This window comes from Botryllus schlosseri, chromosome 15 (genome assembly GCF_051294905.1).
Source record: "Botryllus schlosseri isolate E-star chromosome 15, Bs_hap1, whole genome shotgun sequence".
Lineage (NCBI taxonomy): Eukaryota > Metazoa > Chordata > Ascidiacea > Stolidobranchia > Styelidae > Botryllus > Botryllus schlosseri.
Genome location: NC_137250.1, coordinates 12,238,550 through 12,259,600, shown reverse-complemented (window position 1 = coordinate 12,259,600; position 21,051 = coordinate 12,238,550). Strand labels below are relative to the sequence as shown.

At 39.4% G+C, this 21,051-nt stretch overlaps 1 protein-coding gene across 1 annotated transcript; it reads left to right on the top strand.

The window, feature by feature from the left end:
* Positions 1 to 7,773: 7,773 nt before the first annotated feature.
* Positions 7,774 to 10,115, top strand: LOC145456899 (cytosolic phospholipase A2-like). The gene is made up of 3 exons (XM_080335042.1): positions 7,774 to 8,810; positions 9,475 to 9,626; positions 9,737 to 10,115. Exons 1-3 carry the CDS (start codon positions 8,708 to 8,710, stop codon positions 9,797 to 9,799), a joined length of 318 nt encoding a protein of 105 aa, XP_080191168.1. The 5' UTR covers positions 7,774 to 8,707; the 3' UTR covers positions 9,800 to 10,115.
* Positions 10,116 to 21,051: the final 10,936 nt, after the last annotated feature.

Below are 21,051 nucleotides of genomic sequence, written 5' to 3'. Positions count from 1 at the left end.
CGCATTGCATTTGTAAATTGGAATTCATGGTTGCGTTTGGCAATGAGCATGAGCAAGGTAGCACGGCCAGGTGTGTGGTCCGATGTAGAAGATTGTTTTCTTCTCGATATAATCGAGGAGAAGAATATAATCAACAAGATAGATGGTTGTCGAAGAAGGAATCAGCAAAACTACCAAAGTGTTACTGAAGAATTCACGAAGAGAAATATTGAAAGACACTGGTTAGTTTTGTGAGCATTTCGCTATAGTGATATTGAAATATTGACTTTTAGTAACATTTTCATCAAGAAAAATACCCAGATAGTGAGAAATATTGCAATATGAATTCAATATGCAATTGAATAGTATATTCATATTGAAATGAACCCGAATATTTTCGGCTGACACTCGTCAGGGGTAATCGTCAGCAACTAGTAGAGAAATGGAAAGAACATTGTATATCAACAATCGTATCACAAAATATGACGTCACCAGCATGAAATTTCGTGAATGAGAGAGCGTTCAATGTACTATTTTTAGGTTGTACACGAACTCCTTTTGTTAACAGAGTTTTACTTAACTCATCCGCTTAAGATTGATGCTGATCGATCAAAGGCCATCAATTCTGCCATCGGCAAACATCTGTTAGATAATCCGATTTGTGCCAATAATTATCGAGCCGACCGATTTCGAATCGTTGGGCGAGGCCGTTCACAATTCCATCTGTGTGCCTTGGAGTCGACTTTTATCAAAATACACCAACCAAAACTCTGTCAACAAAAGGAGTTCGTGTACCACCTAAAATAGTACATTGAACGCTCTCTCATTCACGAAATTTTATGCTGGTGACGTCATATTTTGTGATACGATTGTTGATGTACAATGTTCTTTCCATTTCTACTAGTTGCTGACGATTACCCCTGACGAGTGTCAGCCGAAAATATTCGGGTTCATTTCAATATGAATATACTATTCAATTGCATATTGAAGTTCTGTACCTCAAAGAAGCTCTTCAAATATGAATTCAGTAAAGAGATATCTACGAAGTGGAAAAATATGAAGAATATTTACTACAGTAAATTGAAGGCAGCGTCGAAGTCAGGAGCCGGTGCAGTGACCTGGATTTTCTACGATGAAAAGAATAGCCTTTTGTCCCAGAGACCAAGGACCAAAGTAACCAATTATTATATGTTTAGCAGTAGGCCATTTGTAATCTCATCTGAAGTACTTTGCCATGTGATTTGCTTCCATTTTTCATGACCATTGAACTGTTTTAATGGAGTCGTACATCATGCCTATTATTGAATTTTCTGTGATTTCTGACCAAGTTCAAATTTCATGAGCTCATCGACTGTGTTGTTACGATATTTCCAGGGCAATTTACCTCAAGCACATCAACTGCTCCAAATGTAATCATTAGTCCGTATTCTAATCTTATATCCATCAAAGATTCCAGATTTAAGCTTCTCGTTTGATACTCGTAACTAGGTATACCCAGTTTGTTGGCTTTACGAAAAAATTATCCGTTTACAAGTGAAAAGAGACGAGACGCATATGAGTATTTTGTTAAGCTTTCCGGAGACAAACATGGTAGCTGTATACAGTATACTCCTCTTTCATCTTGGTAGAATGACCAATTGGTACAGGAGAAAATATATTTCCATTGTGCAAAAGTACAATTTTTAGGCTTGACAAACTGCTTTTTTAACAAACTATGTTCTCGCATCAGGTCATGTTAACATTGATGGAATAACTGAGAACGACATGAGTGCTCATCATAGTCAATTATCTATGTATGCGCGGTGTAAAAGCAGAAATATCTAAGATTTACTTCATACCAAGTGAAATATTGAAGAGTGAATACAGTGATTTTAAGCTTTTTTAGGGGCATAAATATATTCTTTTCTAAAACCAATCTGGCAAAACTAATGTGATATTCGTAATCAGAAACCTTGAAACCCCCAGAAAAGGCTCCTGATAGATGTTATGCTAAATTTTCTTTTTTCATTTTGTTGACCAGTGTAATCTATAGAATGAGACACAATCACGAAGTATTTCTAAGATTTTTCAAATTTTGGACAACCCTAGTATCCATGTCTCATTCTATACGGCCGTAAACCAAACTTTACGCTGATTGATCGAGAGATAATGGCCATGGAAACGACGCAGGAACGGATGACGCTCCAGATGCTCCTACCACTATTGCAAGGAAGATTTTGCTGCTAGTGCATCAGATACACCAATACAGTTGTATATATGCGCTTGTTCAGTTCAGGCCTGTCGTAGACTCGATAAATTAAAGAGGATTGCCGCGTTCGCAGCAATCAATGACCTAATTTCGCTCGAGTACAAACCAATTCAGCAGGGATCGCGTGCTGTTGTGCAGAGCAGACGACTCTCGCTAGTTGACAACACGTTTCTCGCTAATCGGTAGCGCGTAACACTGATAGTACGAATTACTGGGCACGACGGTTGAATGTGATGCGCAATCGACAACAAACATTAAGAAAGGTGTGATTCAAGTTTTATTGCGAGGGAGATTTTTTCAGAGCTTGTTGTACCCGTGTATAATGCGCACCCCCGATTTTAGGACAAAAAATCAGTAAAATTTTGCGCATTATACATGGAAAATTACGGTATATATCTTGTACTTTAAAATGGTACGGAGACACTGATTTTACTGTATTTCTCAACATTTCAATCCACCCTATGTTATCCTGTGATACCGTATTGAGAAATAGTTTTGTCACTTGTGATAGTTATTACATTTTGATCATGCATGTTGCAGCGCACACGAAAAAGGTCATTCATCTTTATTCGAGAAGTCAAATCCAGATCCAGATGCAGTCGGCCAGACCAAATCAGATTCAGATTGGACCACCTTCAAAAATCGCATACTCGCAGCTCTCGGCTTAATGACGGTATGATATTATTAATTACAGATTCTTGCTGTACAAACCTTTCTGTTAATGGTGCTATGAAAAACAGCATGCGTTATCATAGCGACATGTTATGGAGTCCCGCCGAATAATTCAAAACTCTGCCTAACCAGAATGAAATGTCTTCAGACTCGTGGCAGGCGTACGGGTAGGATCTTCAATTTTATGAGAGGCTTTTCGTTCAGTCATATTGCAGCGGTCTCGCGCATCGCGGTGTCGGAAATCATAGCTCATAGTGAGTTTGTAGTCCACTGAATCTAAAGCAATCGCAGGTATGGGATTTCGATCTGTACATAAACCTATGTCGATTTACATTATGCGATAGTGCTCTGGCTAGCAGCTTCATATTTAGTCAATATTTTCGTCTTTCCAAGCATTCCGCATGCTGTAGTTCAGGGCTGGACAACCTGCTGCCGTCGAAGATAATTATGCGGTCGTCTTCGCGTAATTCAACTGGCATGTGGTGGCTGCGCTCAGCATGCAATTTGAATTCACGAATTGGCTCCCAAATGTTTGAGACATTTTAATGTGACTCTAAGTTTTTTTCGCGCCTCGCACGATTCATGGCGACTCGAATATTGTCCATGCAATCCGAGCCCCACTGTACAAATGCGAACACCATAAAGAACTATACCAATTTGGAATTGTGTGCGTCTCAAGAATGAATGTTTTTGTGGTGCGTTTGGGTGATTCTAATTTATATTTTGACTTTGCCGACAATCCTGATTGGAGGTCAAGAAATAACAAGATGCAACAAAGTGACTTAGAACACCGAAATAAATCATCACTTATTGCACGCCCTACATTTTCGAAGACACCCACTCCATCAGCTCTGCCGTAACATCTGATCACATGGGCACATGAGCAAGGATAAATATTTGATAGTATTATGACCAGCTACAAAGATTACTGATGGAATTCAGTCATGAATTTGAAAAAGATGTTTGACATTTTTTTTGTAAACTGCATCAAAACGAAATCTCAATAGTCCGTCTGCATCATATCATCAACTGAAGACAAGATTTTGAAAAGGTTCCTTAGTAATCATTAGGACGATTATTTTTCGACCTAAAGAACGGAAGATTATGTATTAAAAAAATCAAAATCTTGACCCTTTTTTAAATTTGAAAAATTCGCACCTACTAACGGGCTTGGATAAACTCTGGACCAACTAAAAATTTTACAAGTTTTCAGGTATGTTGACCATGTTTTCCATGTCAACTTATTTGTTTCATTCGATGGTTTATGATTCACAATGAGTAGACAATGTGCCATCTGCAACAGTAAGCCTAGGCGTATGAATGTCAAATAATAAGTTCACCGACAGCGCAACCTCTACGACACCAATGAAATGCAATTCGAAAAAAAATTTGACATTGTAAATAATTTTGGCAATTGTTTGATCTAACGCTAAAATTGTGACAAAATATTTACGTTTTTTTGCAATGAAAAATAATAATCGCACAAGTAATCATAATATTGAAATAACATAGCGCTGCTATTTCAGTCTTGATTTCGTATCAAAATTCCAAATATGTCAGTAGACCAGGCCATATAAAGGAGTTACGTGCATTCTCCCATAACATCCCACATAAGTGGTCATTGACGGAGTACTTCTACTTCAACTTCGGGTAGATCTTGATTACTTGCACTACTGCCTCAAGTGGTTGCGATTTCAGAGGACTTCTAATTAACAGATTTTAGTTTTCTATAAGCAAAGCTAGGCTTTGAATACCGAATTTTATACAACTTGGAATTTTCCACCACTTCTGCATCTATAAGAATATTTTTTTCACATAGATGTACGCTTTTTTCAGAGGATGAGTTCAAAATGATCACCGACCCCATGGAAAGTGGCATGAAGCAAATTCACGCGGGGTTAACGTTCAATTCTCCTTATTCGCCAATGCTTCGACCACAAAGATCAGTCGATCTTATCATCAGTTTTGATTTCAGCGCCAGACCGAGCGATGAATGTGATTCTTTTCGGGTGATATGACTTTCTATACAATAAGTTGGACTAATGTTAACCTACTAGATGAGTCGAGACACTTCGTACCTTGCTGTAGTCAGCTAGCTTCACCGGCGGTGGAAGTAGTCAGCATTACTTGTCAAGTAGAAGTAATTCAATAAGTCCATACTTAATTTCAAGTATAGCGATAGCGATTTTAAACAAAAGCCAAAACTATTTCAAGTAGAAACAGAAAACGAAAGGTCTGAAAAGATACAGAGGTGGGATACGGAGGTGGAATACTTTAAAAAGTTGCATGCACATTTAGGACTAACGCACTGTTCGAAAATAGTTCGTACGATAGCTATGAAACTTTCCCTGGTTGTGAAGCGAACTTTTCCAAAAACTATTTTATCCTTTACAAGATTCATTGTGTGTAAATCAAACAGTTTTGCCTCATTAACTATCAAATGGAGGTAGTCGACATTCATAACTTTAGTAAGTAGTTGAAGGAGCGGCAAGACATAGTTGAGTACTCCGACAAAGTTGGAAGTATTTACTTAGGTAATGAAGATTCTAAACTCTTAAGTATAATACATTTTGAGCCCTCCCTCGTTATATCAGCTTATCCTCTACGCAGTTGCGGGTTTAGGTATCTCAATACATATATACGTTACCGACTCGACAAATTTATGGCACGGAGCAGTTTTAAATTAGCCAGTAGGGATGGTGTGAACCTCTGAAAGGTTCAGGTTCGTGTGAACGCGAACCTTTTTGAAAGGTTCTGTGTGAACACGAACGTGAACCTCGTGACGTCACGTGACGTCATATTGCTAATTCCAACCCTATCTTCCAATGAAGTGATAGCCTATAATATTAATGTACACGATACCTAGCGAAGACTCAGTCCACATAATGCCACAATGCTGACGAAGTACATGTCGGCGTTCTAAACGTCGCTAAATGTATCAACAGCGGTAATCAAAGGATATAATAATTGCGTAAAATCAATACATCCCGTCGCTTTGCCAACAATTTCGACGAGGACTTACCAAGGTATATATGCTTACGCCTTAACGGTCTTAGCCAGACCGGACAATGTGTTCGGAGTCTGAGTATTGCTACATTGATATTGAGCAGAGTGTACAACGGGTATCAATACTCGCTACCGATACTACAAACAACAACAAGTTATGCAGCAGTAGCAAGCACCTTAATCGCACGGATTTGGTTTTAATGATACAGTAAAGATATGAAGTAAAGATTGACCCCGTTCGCCCGTTCGATTTTTTACATCAGAAGATGATATCAATGTCATTGATTGGTTGAATAAGCATCGTTCGCTGACTACGTATATCGCTCGTGATGTTGTGTGATTGCGGGTCAAGCTCACAGCAGATAGTCACTAAATATTCACAAAGGGAAAGCAGGTTATTCCGAGAAAATTTTTGCAACAAAGCAGCTAAAACTTTTAAGGTTGTCGAGGTGCATGGTGCATGCTCGTTAAGCGTTGATTTCTTATGCTGACAGCACCATGCATGGAGTGGCCCGCAGTTGAAATGCAATAAATTTGAGCCAAAGATCTTATAATGGAGTGAAAATTACAATTTACCGAAAGGTTCACAGTGCAGAACCTACCAAGGTTCTGTTGTGAACACGAACCTCTAAATTTCCGAGGTTCACACACAGAACGCGAACGTGAACCTCACGTTCACACCATCCCTATTAGCCAGCGCAAGGGAACGCCAATAGCCTAGCTAATTAATATATTATTCACACTTTTGTTGAATTGATAGCTGTAACGTCACATTTGAATCGGTATTTCATTCCGCTGAAGAAAGTTCACCTCCAATTCCCAGCCCTCACGTAGTTGCGTAAACCGTAACTTGGGCAATGAGCATGGAGGATAGCAGGCGATTGATAGCATTGTGCACTTTGATTCCGACACCGCTTTGATATCTCTACCGGTTAGCTGGGTGAAATTGCAAGTGTCAAAATAGCGATTAAGCGCTAGAGATAAGGTCAGGGTACAGCCCAGGGGTGGGCAATTATTTTCCTTCACGGGCCAAATGAGAAAAATGAACACGTTGTCGGGCCGATTGAAATTTTTTAGCTTTATTCTCCAGCTTATTTTAATTTAATTCATTCTATATAAATGATGCTCAGTGAATGTGTTGATATTAGCCTAGGTAAGGAGAAAGTGACGGTTAATTAAAAAATATATATTTGCTGTCATGATTCGAAACAATGTTAAACATGATACATTTTAGCTCTCTTTAAACCTCTAACCCCGTTCTTCTATTAAGACTCTAAAACAGTGGTTCTCAAACTTTTTTAGGCACGCCTCCCTTTATGATAGTGAACATAGTTTTGTGCCCCCTTATCATGATATCACTAAATATTAAAAAGTGCAACCAGAATGGTAGCAATCCCAACGGATAGTTTGATAGCAAGGAAGATTATGGCTGTTGACGAGAGAAATGTGAAATATCAAAGTCGGACAATAGGCCTACACAAAGCAACCACAATAAGCTGGGGATACATTGCGCGCGGAGCGCGAAATTTTTTTCAATAAACTTCGGCTTCACACTACCCTTCTGATGTTTCACGTCTCCCAGTTTGAGAACCACTGCACCGAAATGTATATGCAATAGCACAAAGCTTATTTTCTTGGTCGCTGTCTTCCGAGCAGTGTGCATCTTAAATAGCGTTTATGTTGAACGAAGCTTGCAGTTTTTCAGAACTTCGCCCTCCCTTGACCGAGTATTTCGTATTTTTGTCATAAGACAGAATTTAATTAGAATCCTTAATCTCGACGACATGCTCGGCAAAAACTGAAAGGACGGGTTTACCCCTGACTCCAGTATACGAAAATTTAGTGCTCTAAATTATACAGGCCTACCTAAACCTTCTTTGAATATCAGTTTTCGGCTTTCTTTTTGGGCATGCCCGTTAATCCTTTATGGGTGATAGATATGATGATTCATATAGTAATCGAAAGAACTGATTGACTTGTTTTACGAATAAGGGATATGGAAACATATCACGAAACAAATTGAAACACATACCGCATAATGCGTAATTTGACAATGGCAACAAGAAAGGTTTGAACTAAACTATATGGAAAGAGTGATTTCTTGACTTCAATTGCTACTCATACTTTGCCACATTGCCTTTGTTTTGAATCTGGATTACGCCTGTCAGTTAGGCTACGTAGGCAGCGTAATCGTGGCATATTAATGAACAGGCTTCAAAGTAAACGAATTTCCTGTTCACTTGATACAGCCTATGGTTTTAGTCATTCAAAAAGCAAGTTCTATGTTTTGAATTCGAAGCGACCTTTCGCGGCCGTACAGAATAGCTTCGCGGGCCACATTTGGCACGCGGGCCGCACTTTGCCCAGGTCTAGCCTATAACGGGTTGGGGATTATTGGGACCGGGTATAAGCTTGTCTTACAGTTACGGTTGGTTTAGTTAGGGTCAGGGGTATGGTTGAGTTAAGGTTAGTTTGTGTTAGGGATAAGACTCAGGTTGGGCTGGGTTTAGTTAAAAGACTTGTTTTATTGCCTCGCTATTTTGAAGGCCTGTAACAAATATGACCCTCTCTATTTTAATTACCTCGTTATTATGACACTTGCTGTTTTCAATGCGATACCTCTATCCAAATGTGCTTCACAAGTTTACTATATTGCAATTTCAAAAGAACGACCGCACGCAAATGAGACTCACTAATCTGTGATGACAATTCAAGGAACTACTGCTCGCAGAGAAGTGGGCTCGCTTACACAACGCTCCATTTCCGAAAATCGACCCGACCGTGTACAATCCAAAGAAAGGAATGAAGGAATGCTATGTGTTTCGAGACGAAGAAAACGAGAAAGCACCGATTGTCATGCATTTTCCGCCGATTAATCGTAGTTTCCAGCACTTCTCTGCTCCGGGTACGTCACCGGCTTTGGTGGTTTAAAATACATATCCGACAGTCGCTGGCGGTTTGTTTATTGTTGTTGAACACGGATATTCAGTTGGAAATCGATGCGGTGCTAGGTGGTATAGTGTAGCGAAGTCCGAAAGTTCCTGGCGCCAGTTTTATGTAAACGCAATGAAATAACCTCATATCTGTAACGATATTCTTATACGGAGTCTGCAGCAGTATATATCTATAATTGTCTGATAAAGTTAACATGCTAAGTTCAGCACTGACATGAATTCCAATATAAGGCATTATATTGGCGATTCACAGATGCGATACGCTGTCATGTGTATACGCATTACGTATATCCGTGGATTTTGGCATTGATGCGCTCATTCCTAACTTCCTAACGAGAATGGCTCCACAAAACGTCATTATCAACCAATTCCATATGATGTGACATGTTTAAGAAAATTCCAAGTTGCCCCGTGCTAACGCAATATATTATGTTAGAGAATATAGCTATAAAGATTCGTGTTGTCGAATTGCGCCGACGCTAATTGGAGCGGCCTTTTGCCCGTTGATATCGTGAACATCTATGTCCAACAACCGTGCCCCTTTCGCCGAAGGAAATTAATATCGTGGTTTTATATTCAAAGGTAAATATTTTCCCTTACTCTCACTTTATACAGGCGTTCCACGGTCTCCAGATGACGAAGGCGGGAAATTCAAAATTTATGACGATCCCGATGCTCCCTTCTCCACTTACAACTTCCAATACTCGAACGAGTCGTTCGACAAACTTCACAACCTAACGGAGTTCAACACTCTGAATAACATCGAAGTAGGTGTCCGAACCATGCTCCTATGCGCCAGTCATTAGAAAGGGCGTAACGAAACGGCGTGTATATCGTAAGCCAGTAATGGTGCTGATGTGTATCCGCATAATTCCAGAAAATCAAAGCCGAGATAAGACACTGCATCGAACGTCTCAGAAAGACCAATGACAATCTGTAACCGATCAATTGTCCCACCGGTTCTGCTGAAAATGGAGAGACCGACGCGAAAGACTTGGGACGACAACGTGCCTACTGATTTATTCCTTTGTCATACTGGATATGTTGACTATACGTTCATTAATTATAGAGTAGTGACATTTATCATTGTAATCATTGTAAACTGTTCACCATTGATGTTATTGTTTGAACCAGAAAAGACCGGGAAACAGCATGCAGATAATGCATATAGGCCTATTCAAGAATTTCAAACATTTAATGTAAACATTATCCGGTCACCCGCTGTTCTTCAGCGGAAAATTGCAAATATTAAATGAAGACGGGTGATATCTTCCCGAATCAACGAGTATTCGAATGTAACGATGCTCAAACTGGAATTTTCGACCAACTTTTAGAGCTGAAACCTCATGTGGATGTCATTCGTTTCACAATTAGCCTGCATCTACTTAAATATAGTAAGGAGTAATAAAAGATGTAAGTGAGGTGAGTTATAGAAAGACGGGCCCGCATTAGACCTGATATCTGCGTAAAGCAGTCAACATGGAGTGTAGACAGATAAGCAACACAGGCATGCTCCAAACTAGATATATGCGCATGCGCACTAAAGTTATTGTTAGCCATCCTGCGAACCTGATGTCTCACTATGACGTAGCGAGCTCTGTTGCAGACCCGATATCTGCGCAGCCTAGCCTAGCCAACCTTCGGACCACTACGTGCTTAATAAGTGGATATGTTTTCAATCGATAATGAGCAACTAGGGTTTAGTAAAGTAGATAGGTTTGCACTACTTTTACAAATGAAATTGTCATAGCAGCGGTTCGAAATAGCCCTCGTATCTCGGTAATTCAACATTTCTTCGCAAAGTACTTGTACTTGAGGTGTCATTAGTAAGTTTGTGTTAGCCTGAAAGATGCATCTTTCGATTTCGAAGTGGATTTGACATGACTTGGAAATTGCTACTTCTACTTGTACCTGAGTAGAGATTTATGACATCACTTCCATGTCTATACTACTCGAGTAGCAATTCTACGTCTACGTCTGGTTATCGACGGTGTGCTGCAACTGCAAGCACAAATATAAAATGCAGCGAATATGCAGGAGCGTGTGACAATCTATGCGGCAATCATCAACATCATTGGTTTATTAGCAATTTCATCATTTTAATACACCCCAAAATGCGATTCAATGAAAAGATAGGAAGGTGTCGAAGCGACTTGGAGTATAGTCTATATGGAATCAGACACCCACGTTGGCCTAGGCGATGTAAAGAGGAGGCATGCACATTGCACACTGAATGAAAAGTAAAGAAGATGGTATAGAAAAAAGCAAGCGACAAAAATGGGGTGGCATGTCATGGAAGGCGAGATCGATAGGTCAGTCGTGGTCCAGTAATCTTGAGGATGGACTAGTATTCATTTAGTAGTGATTGCTTGTATTTCGACTTGAATGTGGACATGCTCGTCGACTGTCGACGAGATCATAGAGAATATGAAAATCCGCTCACCGTTAATAGTAGCATCCAACGACGGTTGGTTGATCATGAACTTTCTTGCAATACAACACTGAAATGGCAATCACACGGCTGATGGAAGCGCGTACATGTGGTTACTAGTGCTGGAACGATTCGATTCTGAATCACGTTATTCACGTAATATGCTTCGAGTCCAGTATTCCATTATCTCTCCTTATGGTGTCATAACAGTATGTTATTATGTCAAAGTCTATATATGTACCTTTTATGCCACCACAAAGTATATGACGCCTGTTATCCATCACATTAAAGACACTTCGGTATTTTTGCACTTTGTGACAATTTTGTGGGATGACCATGACTTCGGAAATGTGGTATTTCCAGTAACGTTCGTAGCTGTATTCGTATGCTACGATACGGCCAATCAAGGTTTCAAGGCTTCCACAGAGTACTGTAGGAATGGTTCGATGCGGAAACCTGAAAGGTTTAGGTTCGTGTGAACGCGAACCTTGATGTGAACGCGAACGTTAACCTATGACGTCACGTAACGTCATATTGCTATTTGCTAATGACAATCCTACATTTCAGTGAGAGAGATATGGTATTCTTTTTCGCCTGCACCATCGAGATGCTTTGACGACGGAGATGCGATACGGCCTTTATTGTAAGGTCATCTAGTCTGCATCCCCGGTTTTTTTTTCTCCTCCGTGCTCTCCGTGATTGCTGAGGGCCTAGCAGGATAGCCGCGGATACCAGTTTTCGAGTCTTTGGTCTGACCCGGCCGGGAATCGAACCTACGACCTACCGATCGAGAAGCAGGACGCACAACCATTACACTATCTCATTAGGTGTATACTAGTGTACACGATACCTAGGGTCGACTGAGGCCACATTATGCCCCAATGTTGAAGTACATGCTGACTTTGTAAACGCCACCAACTATATCAACTGGAGCCAGCCAATGCTAAAATAATCCCATAAAATCAATATCTTCCGTCGCTTTGCCAACAATTTCGATGGGGACTTGCAAGGGAACATAGGCTAGGCTTACGACTAAACGGTCTATATAGGCCAGTCTGGACAACGTATTCAGCATCTGACTATTGCTACATTGATATTGAGCAGAGTTTAATACGGGTTTATATACTTTCTACCGATATTACCCCATAAACAAGTTAGCCAACACGCCAATCGCACTGATTTGGTTTTGATGATACAATTAACATATCCAATAAAGTTCTATTCTTTATATCAATTTTATTGATTGGTTGAATAAGCATCATTCGAGGAATACCTTTACATGCGGTATATTTCGTCCTTGATGTCGTGTGCATAGCGGGTCAAGTTCACAGCAGAGAGTCACTAAATGTTCACAAACGGAAAGCTGCATGCGCAAATTGCGCATGCTCGTTTGTGTTGATATTTTTGTCGATAACACCATGCACAGAGTGATACGAAGTTGAAATGCAAAAAATATCAACCAAAGATGTTATACCGACGTGAAAAAATAAAATCTATGAAAAAAGTTTACACGGCAGAACCTACCAAGGCTCGTTTGTGAACGTGAACCTCTTAATTTCTGAGGTTCACACTCACACACACAGAACGCTCACGTTCACACCATCCGTAGAAAATAGTATCGAAACGTTAATTCTCGTTGATTAATTAACCTTCAGTGGAAGCTAATTTCAGTACTCGAAAGAAATCGTATTTTACTACTCGGCTCGAATCATTAATATGAATACTAGGATTTAGATTCGAGAACTCGAATCATTAAGCCCATCTACATGGCCGTTTCGGTCAGCTTCGAAGCTGACTCGTCAATCAGACTCTCTCGTTTTTGAAAAAGAGATAAAGGCAGACGGCTTCAATCCGTCTTCTTGAGCTCAATCCGTTCCGCAGATTCGTTTGTAGACGACTTAAACAGTACCGGTACTTGAAAACGAATCCAGACTACAGCAACATACCAACATTTCATGTTCATATTTCACGAAACCGGCGCGTTTTTCAAATGAGTGAATATGAAAGCTTTATCAGTACATGATACTGCTTTTATAATATGCACGTGGTCTTATTTGTTCAGCGTCACAACTTATGAAGCGAGTACAGCCGACAATATAACTTGCACAACTCACAATCAGAAAGAATACATACGCGGCGTCTTTGGTCATTCTAGAATTGTGTTGAAGGTATTTCTGGATATCTCAACTGCCGTAGCATAATCCCGAGCTGAATCCCACAGTGCTGTGTATCACTCTAGCTGCGATAAACATGACCATGTAAACTCGATCACTTTGGCAAGCCGTCTCATGACGTTGCTCCAAGACGACTAGGCTTCAAGACGACTTGACCATGTAAATGGGCTTATCGTGCCCAGCCCTAGTGATTACCTGTCTCGAAGCTCTGCCATCAGTCGTGTGGGCACATGTTTTCTTATTGGCTGTGCGCATGCTTGGGAGTCGGGAATAGCCTAATCCGGTGATTCCCAACCGCGCAAAGCGCGAAAAATTCGAAGTTAATGAATGATTTCGGTCAATAATATTCGTATAGTTACATATATTGCATATTACTGGTAGAGCTGACGGACTGGATGTCTTCGAAAATTTGGGGCCCCCATGTCATACGATTAAGACTATTCACTATTCAGTACATTCATAAGGATTTCGTGAATTAGTTTTGTGTGAGTCCATTGATATTTATTGCTTTATTGAAGCATATTGTTATTTCGTGGCCCCCGGCAAAGAATGCCGCTTCTAAAAATATATTGGAATTCCACCAGAGTGGCCATATCAAGGGATCATTGCAAATTCGCATTCTTTATAATTGGTACATTATTTTCCTGTGTGGTTCGTGTTGGTACGACGAGGATCCGATTGCAAGGACAAGATTATTTCGGGTTATCATTTTGGGGCCGGGACAGTTAAAATATCAATATTGAAGGTTTCGGCTAACATGCGTCTGTCATTTTGAGCCAAGGATTTAGAGCAGGGAATCTGTCTGGGAGCGAGAGAAAATTGCTTTGTCTTGGTGTGTCCATAGGCGCAGAGATAGGAGCCGAAATGGCGATACCTAATAATCCTGCACCCACGAGCTGCACACTCCAAAACTAAGGCATCCCAACGGCCTCAAGCGATAGGGATATGCCATTCTCTTTTACCAATAATACTCAATTCTGTACATTATGCATTTTTCCCGCAGGGGGTCGCCGTTGAAGCATTAAATCGCGCACTACTCTCCCATATCTAAGATTTACGAAAAATCGGTAAGTCACATCGAAAATTACGGCTGAGGCATCTCAGGACCTTCTGGCGGGCCACCGATAGGCCACCCCTGATATAAAGAATACTGGATCAGGACTATATAGTTAATTTGATCAAGTACACGCAACGCACAATTATGTTACTGCTGCATAATACGATATCACTAGGGCAAGTTTTTGTTGCAGTTAAATCCGTGGAAAGTTGCATTTATTTTTGAAAAAATTTGCAGAAGTTGCATTTTGATCACATTTTGCTCGGTTGACTAAAAAAAAGGGGTCAACTTCCCAGATTGACTAAAAAAAAGGTCAATTTTTCGGCTCAGCTCCCGAAATACCCGTAAAAGCGTTACTTCGGTGCTGATTTACAGTGTTTCAGTCGAATTCGGCCGTGTATTTCACCAAAATCGAAAATACTTTTATGAAAAATCGAGGAAGTTGCAAAAGGTTGCAAAAAGTTGCATGAAAAAAATGGACAAAAGTTGCAAAAAGTTGCACTATAAGATTCCTTCAAACAGCTTAAAACAGCATTCTACATATCTTACGAGTATTTAGGAAGCTGCCGGAAGCTGTAAAAAAAAGTTGCAAAAGTTGCAAAAACTTGCCCTAGATATCACCTATATCCATGATCTGTACTAGGGTTGCATTTAAAACAAAGGGTGTTTTAAAACACTTTGTTTAAAACATGTTTTAAACAGTGTTTTCAACAAATGCCTTTTTGGAAAAAACAAAATTGTCTTTTTTTTTCAAACATTGTCTAATTATGTCATAATTGTGTAAATACTGTCGAAAAGACATATAGTATGAGCCTACAGACGATGTGCACCCAATATAGTCTAGATATACGGTATGGAGTTGCTGGAACCGTCGAAATGGTCGTTGGTTCGATAGGTATTATATGTAGATATAGAACATTGGTACGGAATGGGTGTTCTGATGATGATGACTGCCGACGGTAAAATGCTGCATAACGGTGTAGTCCTGGTTAAAGATATATTTGGTCTGTTTATGACAGTGGTCGCAAGCTTTTTCGGTCCAAGGAGCCATGTTTACCCTATATTTTCAATTGTGAATGTCCATACACTGTGACGTCACAATTAACGTTTCATGACGTCATGGATAAAATAAAGTAAAACAATAAAACAATAAAAACATGTTTTAAACAAGGGTCATGTTTTAAACATGTTTGTTTTAAATGGAGTTTTGTTTTAAATGCAACCCTAATCTGTACTGTATACGGAAGCAGCATTGCTGACGTTTCAAGCATTTGATATTCCGGCGCTAGGGATCATATTTTGTCTCCAATAGCAGCATGTGCAGCAGATGCATGTACAATGCGTTCTCGTTCCCCATCCCTCCGGGTCTTCCACTGAATTGAATGATCAGACAGAATAGTTGCGGACTTTCGTGTATAATAATACGCGTATATGGATCTGGAAGCTCGCAAATTCAAAATTCCATATCGATATTGTTTTCTTTATTAATTTTGCTACTCCATGGCCTGCTATATAAGCTATATAGTTTTCCTGATTGTTTCGTATCAATTTAATTAGCAATTGAAAGTAAAAATTTAATGTACCGATATGCTTAAATAATATTCGTTGGTGATGTATGCGGATTGCCTCGAGTTATAGCTTCTCCTGCAGAGATGATGACTCTATACTTATCTGGGAGTGGTTGCAATCATCTACAAGTTTTCAATTGAGAGTGAAAATCAAAGTTTTCTACTTTCAGAATCATTCCCCCAGTACGGCATGTCCAGCACTTACGATGTACTGTCACGAAAATAGAAGTTTAAATTTGCATTTACGTCTTCCAAAATCTATGTAACGAGCGCAAAATTTGGGATGTACGATTCCAAATATAGGACTGCAACCTACATGTCATACCAGGGATAATTAGTTCTCTGTAGGCAATTAATTAACTATATAGCCGTTATCACATCGATGTCTTGAAATATTCGATAATTTCATTTGATTGGAATACATGGAACGTAAAATCGCGCTCTCGAGTAAAAGCCGCTTGAAAATGCTGGTTCATTCTTTTTGTCCTTCATCAGCACACCCTGATGTGATTCCAACCATAATGGGCTCCTATTATCCTATTAATTCCTTGTGCTTCCAAGAGAGTAGCCTATAATAATCGAAGCACATGGTCCAGTACGAAGTTTCGTTACTAATTATAGATCAGTGTGCTGGTGCAGGAATAGGCTATATCTGGAGATAGAATAAAGTTAATTGGGAATTCTATTCATGTCTAAAAGATAAATTTCCCTTGCAAATAGTCGACTATGGGGAGTGTCGGGAAATAATATATACCTACGCGTTGAATAATAAACATGGTGGTTGTTGGACAGAGATGGTGTCAGGGACATGTCGCTGTTGTACATGCTTTACCTTATAAATGTTGATTTACGCCAATATAAAATATAGAGATATTAGTGTTATCTTCGTAGGTCTCTCTCAATTGCTGCACTCCGCCGACACAATAGCAATAGTCGACGATACCTACGTCTTCGCGTTTCACTACCATGACATGTACTGTGAAGTAGGGTTGTTCAAAAATAACTTTTTTTGGATGCTGGGGAATCACTGATTAAATTGTTAGGTTGCCTAAAAAACCGCTGCACACCAAATTTGGCTCAATTCCAACCAGTAGAAGCCGACGCAGAGCCAATTGCAATTTTTGGATTTATTATGAAATTTAAAAAAAAAATTTTTTTCAAATTTTACTGTCAACCCCGTATAATTGCTAAGTGGCCTAAAAGAACGATGTATAACAATTTTGCTTATTTCCAACCGGTAGAAGCGAAGTTATTGCAGTTGAAAGTTTTGGATTTGCAAAAATAGCATTGACGGTGAAAAATCCTAGAATTATGAATGAAAAACTCAAATAACTTCGCTTCTACGGGTTGGAATTGCGTCAAATGTGTTTTGCATCGTTTTTAAAGACAGCTAGACAATTTTTTTTATAGTAAATTCGAAAATTTCAATTGGCTCTGCGTCGGTGGATATATACTGTTCGGAATTGAGCCAAATTTGGTGTGTAGCGTATTTTTATGCAACCTAACAATGTAATCAGAGAATCCCCGGGAATCGGATAAAAACGTGATTTTTGAACAATCCTACTGTGCAGTGCATGCTTATTACGGCTGTTCAAAAATAACTTATTTTTCCCGATTCAAGCCGGTCATCTCTTAAATCGTCAGGTTGTAGTATAGAAAAACTTGCTCACCAAATTTCACTCGATTCCAACCAGTAAAAGCCTCCGCAGATCCAATTAAAATTTTTAATTTATTATGGAAAATTGAAAAAAAAAAATTCCAAATTTTTCTGCCAACCTCATGAAATTGTTGAGCTGTCTTTAAAGACGTTGCAAAACAAATTTGAGTCAATTCCGACTCGTAGAAGCGGAGTTATGTGAGTTTTTCGATGATTATCCTTGATGGGTGGATAATCCGCGATTTATCAACGAAAAACTCACATAACTCCGCTTCTACTGGTCGGAATTGACTCAAATTTGTTTTGCAACGTCTTTGAAGACAGCTCAACAATTTCATGGGGTTGGCAGAAAAATTTGAAATTTTTTTTTTTCAATTTTCCATAATAAATAAAAAATTTTAATTGGATCTGCGGAGTCCTATACTTGTTAGAATCGAACCAAATTTGGTGTGCAGCGTTTTTTAGGGTAACCTGACAATTTAATTAGTGAATGGCTGGAATCCGAAAAAAAAGCATTGCTTATCAGCCAGGCTTGCTGGTAAATCGTCGTAATAAACGTAGATGAAATGGCAGAATCGCACGATCCCTGCAAACAGCACCAAGAAATTATTATTATCAATGATCATTGATCAAGGTCATCCTTATTCTTTGTAACGAACGACGCGACCGCCGCAGAAGATTCATTTCTTATGTTCTGTTCATTCGCGGCGATGAATAGACTTTTCGATATGCTAGCCCCAACGTCTCAACGGATTGACCTTCATACATGCTACTCATTAGTCTCAAGATGCCATATGAAAAAAGAATACATACCCAAATATCGGAACCAGGTGTGTAATGGGTTCTTATTTTTGGAGATCAATTAATCATACACAAATACACATATAATACGCGTTAACTTCCCCGTGTTATACAAAAGAAGCTGTGTTCTGATTCGATCTGAAATCAGACATCGTGATCTAGTGGTTGTAGAGTAGAACGTTTCTAGAAGCACGAAGACGCCGTATATGAGATAAGGCTCGCACCTCGCGTTTTGAAACTTTACGCCTAGGGCATGTATGCGAGCAATACGGCTGAGGAGCCCTTCCCTGTGTTAATTGTCCCGACATACTTACGATCAGAATAAATGTTTTAACGTAATTGAATATTTAGGCATACAGTTTCTATGGATTTCTAAAATCGGTATATCTCCTTTAACTGAGATATTAATCGCGACTCATGGTGATACATCGTGACTCTTGGAGATACATCGTGACTTATTTTTTAGTGAAAACTCCTGTTTTACGTAGTTCATGTCCTTAATGACGTTTGAAAAGAAAGCAGGTCGTGTTGAATAGTGGAATTATCGCTTTAACACATTCACGACTAGCATTACAGTGTTCTATGTGGTCATGTTTTCATCTGTAGACCCACACACATTCACTGCCAGGTATCGAAAATTTACATATGCGTGATCGCATTTTGATGGCAATACAAAGATGGCCCAGGTGTAAGAGTTACTTGACCTAATCGGGGATGGACGACTTGTTTACAAGTTACAACAGCGCATTCATTGGTAATTTACCACCTGACCCATTTACAAGTTTCATATGGTAGTCATAAGATTCAACTTTGTGCCTGGCGCGCGCAGAGTCGCAGGAGTTACAAACTAATAAAAGTATTAGACGTGGCCAATGATGTGCGGAATCGAAACTTGGGAAACATAAGTTTGTTGTCTTTAACATTCCAGAAGTATATAGTCCCATAACGGAAACATCACTGTGTCAGCCCATCTAAAACTAAACGTTGGTCTCAGGCCCCAGAGGGTATGGGTGAAGCCCCCAGATCCCCTTACGTCAACGGGTGATTTTATCACTTCCCGTTATTTATGCGATTTGCCATAGATATTCTTTACGCCGCGAACTAAAAGCCCGGCAGCAAGTGATACACGAACGAGCGGAATATGTAATGGTGAACGCAAGACTTATAACTGACTTTTGGCCTGGTCCCCCTTCGAGCTTGCCACCTCAGTTGTGTGTGTGTGTGTGTGTGGGGGGGGGGTGAGTAGTCACGATCCTGGTCCCACTGTTCACGGTGTACAGTGACTCTACACATTGCCATACTTGCCTCAGACAGCTACAAGTATAGGGTTGCATTTAAAGCAAATTGTTGTTTAAAACACTTTCTTTAAAACATGTTTCAAACAGTGTTTTGAACAAAGGCCTTTAATTTTGTTTTTGTTTTTTCAAGTTGTAAAATCATGCCATAATTGTGTAAATACTTTCCAAAAAACATGTCGTATGAGCCCACAGACAATTACCACCCGATATAGCCGACGTTTACGACATGGGATGGCTGGAACCCTCAAAATAGTCGGTTGAACAGCTTTAGTACGTAGATATTTTTTCAAAGGAGCTGTATTTACCCTATATTTTCAATTGTCAATGTCAGTCCATTATGACGTCTCAATTGAATATACGTGGCGTCATGGCTTAAAAAAACAATAAAAATATGTTATAAACAATGGCCTTGTTTTAAACATGTTTGTTTTACATTGATTTTTGATTTAAGTGCAACTCTAATTACAATAAGCCTACACAATAAGTATTAACGCTATTTATGACAAAGTGTGACAATGACAATGAAAATTTGGATTTGAATAAAATAGTATTTACGGTGACCGATTCTTTGTTTATTTATTATAGTTGTGCTCACCGTAAATACTATTTTATTCAAATCCAAATTTTTCGACGGCAATAACTCCGCTTCCACTGGTTGGAATTGAACCAAATTTGGTGAGCATCGTTTCTATAGACAGCCTAACACTTTCATGGGGTGAAGAGAAAATTTTCAAATTTTTTATTATTTATTTTTATATAATAAATAGAAATCTTTCTTCTCCTGTAGCAAAGCGGTTATTGGGTGGAATTGATCCAAATTTTGTGTGTAGGCTTAAATTAGGTAACCTAACAATTTTATCAAGTAGCCAGTACGATTTGAGGAAAAAAATCATTTTTGAAGAGCCCTAACGCACAGTTACACACTGCACGGTGCATAGTGCACATACGCCGCTATCCAAAAACTTCAAGCGTCAGCATCTTACAATTTCGACGATTGCTATAAAATTCATTCATTACATTTCGCCTTGCTCAAGTGTCCCATGCTCAACTGACTTTTCTATTGTGCCTCATGCAAATATTTCTGCGTTCAAGCTCGAGTGACTGAATTACCCGGAGGCTGATTTGCTAGATACGGTAAAAGGCTATATATACGGCACTCTCACATCTCAGGTAGGTCTATTCCAGCTCTCTTCCCCACGCGAAAGC